This window comes from Lepeophtheirus salmonis, chromosome 14 (genome assembly GCF_016086655.4).
Source record: "Lepeophtheirus salmonis chromosome 14, UVic_Lsal_1.4, whole genome shotgun sequence".
In the NCBI taxonomy this organism is placed as follows: domain Eukaryota; kingdom Metazoa; phylum Arthropoda; class Copepoda; order Siphonostomatoida; family Caligidae; genus Lepeophtheirus; species Lepeophtheirus salmonis.
In genome coordinates this window covers 22,515,685-22,519,802 of record NC_052144.2, presented here as the reverse complement: position 1 = coordinate 22,519,802, position 4,118 = coordinate 22,515,685, and the positions used below count along the sequence as shown (strand labels likewise).

Genomic DNA, 4,118 nt, shown 5'->3' with positions numbered 1-4,118 from the left:
TTTTATTTTGTTTTATCGTAAAAATTATTAATATTTCATATAATATGTGATAAAATAATGTATAAAATATTAGGTATATACGTTATACTCAGCATAACTTCATGAATCTGAATATGATTAATTGTGAATTTATGTACCATGAGATATGCACTCACCTTAAACTTCCTGGATCTGTTGAAGAGAACACCAAGCTCATTGCCCCTTTAGATGTCATCTCAAACTACGGGGTAATCGGAAACTGCATGCTGCATAATTAGATTAGCTAAGTGTGTTACATAGTGGAAGTTAAGTGCAAGGGGTTGGCACTCCTTCACTTTGGCTTGCCATCCTTTGTACAAGCCCAGTATGTTGGCTGCCCCATCATAAGTTTGGGCTCTCAAATTGTCAGTCAACAGTGACAGGCGGGTGATTACATCTAAAATCATTTTCGATATCATTTCCCCAGATGTGGACGGCAGCTCATAAAGTCCCACAAACTCTTCATGCACATCCAGATTTTCATCAACGTGGTGAAAGCAGATAGCTTCTTGTTCGACTCCAGTGATGTCGTAGGTTCCATCAACCATTACTCCGAACGGTCCATCTTTGGCAATCTGTGCCACAAGTGTTCTTACTATTTCTGCACTAAACATCTGGATCCTCTCTTCTTGGACCTGTGGAGATGTGAAGCTGATTGACCGCTTGACATATCTGTCAAGTCCTTCATCATCATAGAAGAAGACGTTCATCAACTGTTGGAAGTTTTCTCACCCAGCTGTGTTACCTATAAATGACAGACCTGTTGTAGAAGTAATCGCAAGCTCTTGAAGCTATTTCTTGCTGTTAACGGCGGTTGGCGTCCATTTTGATATCAATTTCAGCCTCAAGTTTTAAAGAATTCGCTACCATTGCGACTCTGTGATAATTTGAAGCCTGGTGGCTATTAAATCTGGGTGACGCCTTTTTCCAGTTACAAAAGCCGACTGAAACAAATGCTGTTTCTTTGTTCTGGGCCAATTTCAAGAGTCCGCATTTTTCTGCCTCCCTATAGTAGAAAGAAAATCCCCATTTCATGGAGGGCTCATAATAAACTCAGGGGTAGCTTTGGTACCATTTGGCTTGAAACATAATTTTTTGCGTTTTACTTTCTACTATGGGAATGGAAGAAGTAGGGGGGGGGATGATTGGGGCTAACCCAATCGTCAAAACCGGCATCAGCTTGATCCTCATCTTTTACCTCAGATCCCAACCCAACGTCTCCCTCCAACTATTTCCAACGGACGTGGAATTCAAAAAGTTTCGAGTTATACCAAGAGTAGATTTTGGTCCCTCAAAGCATTCTCGTGTCTGTAGCAGACAATTCCGCAAGTTATGCTTCCGTAAGGAGCGAAAGGACTCCAACTCTACAAGAGCTAAAAAAATCCACATCTTTAAAATTTCCAAGGCTTAAACTGGTTGCAGTGCTAACAATATTCCCTGAGGCACCGGCATACTTATCAAAGTTACCAGCTCCACAGAAATCAACCTCGTTAGACACTTTTCAAACAAGGTAGATGTTCAAAACATACATAGAATTTATTACTTACCACTCATAATTTCATTTAAATATGAGTATGATATTTTTTATTGTATTTCTAGAGCTGAGAAAGAAAGCAAGATGATAGATAAAAGGATGTCTGACTTTTTTGAGGAGAATATAATCCACAATTTCAGATCAATCAAAAGAGATCTCGATAAGTTATGCTTTATATATTCACGAGACGTTCAACAAGGATTGTGCATATTTTTTTGCGATTTCCACTGTCGGTGGGATACCTGAGCTCCTCTACGGTCTTCAAATTCGAAGTGATTTATCCTTTAATATGTTTTTCCATGCCCGTTTTCAAGAGTGAAATACGTCATATTTGAGGTTCAGAAACTATACAAAGATTCTCTGATGTCAGCAATATCCTTGCTTTCCTGAAGAACAAATCGGGCATATCTCACCAGTCAAACATATTAATGGCAAAGTAACTATTGGAGTCTACCACTGAAGAGGAAGGATCGGAGTATAACGACCACATAAGCTTCATTATTCAACAACTCCAGCTACACTTAAGTACGGTATAAAGACGCTTCTTTGTGGCAAAACACAAGCCCTGCGCTTTGCAATCAACTCTTTGAGTAAGAAGTGATAATTTTGCCTTCTATAAAATATTTAAAGAAACTTTCTATTGCCTTCAATATTGATGGTGGAATTAACGTTTCGACTAGTGAATACCTCTAAGGAACAATAACAACTTTGCTACCTAAAGGTAAGATCGTGTCTATTATCATAGATGAAGTTTATTCTACTCAGAGGGTAGAATTCGTTGGAGGGAAAATTTATGGTTGTCAAAATAGCGGATCATTTTCTGGAACATTATTATTCTTCATGATCAAAAGTGTTCTTGGTCGATAAAGTGATTAGTCGCCATGATCTCTATCACCAAAATCAGCTCCCCAATTATTAAGAACTATTTCATGGAAGTTTTAAGACTTGTTACAAAAATTGGATTTGAAACAACCACTGCCATTGTGGACACTCATTCAGCAAACAGAAAGTTTTACCTTAAGGAGCTTGGAAAAAACAATTCATGTTCTTTCATCTGGAATCCATGCTCAGCAGCTGAACCAAAAATATTTCTGCTCTTCCATCCAGTTCTCATTTTCAAAAACTTTTACAATAATTTTGTTAACAATAAAGTATTATCATGTCCATCCGATGACGACGAGGGGTTTTGTCATCCATGGAGACTTCAATTATGTCGAGAAAAGGTATGAGATAGAGACTGGCATGGGCTTAAAACATGCGCATAAACTATATCATAAAGTTATTACAACACAACCCATTGAAAAATGTCAAGTCAATTTGAGCGTCAGATGTTTCCACGAATCAACAATTAATGCCCTGGAATATTACGCAAAACAGGAAGAAGAATATCATCCCTTTAGAGAAACGCCAATAGTCTTGAAGATATTAAAAAGGTTTGGGATTGTGTCAATGTTTGTTCGACTTCTTTTCATGTATCCAAAAAGGATTATTCTTTAAAACCCATTTCAGTAAATGACAGAGAGTAAATAGGTGTTTTCTTTTCTTTTGCAGAATGAAATTTTGCTTAAGAAATGGGAAATCAATTGCAAGGCTACTGCTTTCAATTGAAATGATTGAAACCAAAAAACCTTTTATGTAGCTCATAAAACATCATTGGGCCTGGCTGAATACCTTTTGAATGTAGGAAAAACTGAATTTCTTCTACTTCGAAAATTCAATTCTGATCCTATACAGCGTCGATTTGGGTGGTATCGGGAACTTGGAGGTGGCAATTACTATGTCAGCTACCGACAGTTCCTGGAAGTTGAAAAAAAGATTTTGTCTGTCTCTGCTTCTTTGGGTGGTAATTACAACTATATCCCAAATCAAGAAAATTTTCTCGTCGGAAACTAATTAAAAAATTGAGGAAATTGATAATGATGTTAAAAATTTTTTAACTTCAATTCTGTCAGATTGTTTTTTGGTTCTAAATCTACCATCAAGCCACAATGGTATCATTTATTGCCTCAGTGGATATGCAACTAGTCCCATATTGAAGAAAAAATATCTCTGCTGTCAGAAATTTTTATCCTTGCTGGAAATATCGAGTTTGAAAAATCCGATTCCGATACAGAAGATGATTTTTTTTAAATAATATTGATAGAGGTGGCCTTAAAAAGTCAAGTCATATTATGTATTTATTATGTGCACATATTTATCAATTACTCGATTTCAGCTTTAATAATAAAGAAATATTTAGTTCTTTAATTGGTATGTCTCATCCGAGATCATTTTTTGTGAGGACTAATAAAGAGCTATTTCTTTCTTATGAGTTGACGTGGTTCTGAGATTCATGTAACCAAGGCTATTCTTTGAGTTCAAATTTTATTAATATATGTACCATTTTTTTCTATATGTTTTCCAAAAACTTTGCCTCTGATTCCAATAGTAAAATTCATTCAAACAGAAAAAAAAAAAAATTATCTAAAATATGTAGTACTTCAAAAAAGATTAAAAACTTAATTCTTAATATCAATTTAATTATTGATATTAAATAAATTATTTTGAAAATTTATGTGAGTAATTT

At 35.6% G+C, this 4,118-nt stretch overlaps 1 protein-coding gene across 1 annotated transcript; it reads right to left on the bottom strand.

Annotated features, from left to right (window-relative positions):
* Nucleotides 1-215: 215 nt before the first annotated feature.
* Nucleotides 216-728, bottom strand: LOC121128826 (zinc finger MYM-type protein 1-like). The gene has a single exon (XM_040724430.1). It carries the CDS (start codon nucleotides 726-728, stop codon nucleotides 216-218), a length of 513 nt encoding a protein of 170 aa, XP_040580364.1.
* Nucleotides 729-4,118: the final 3,390 nt, after the last annotated feature.

Coding starts and splice junctions, on each gene's coding strand:
- LOC121128826 (XM_040724430.1), bottom strand. CDS start 728: ATGAACGTCTTCTTCTATGATGATGAAGGACTTGACAGATATGTCAAG.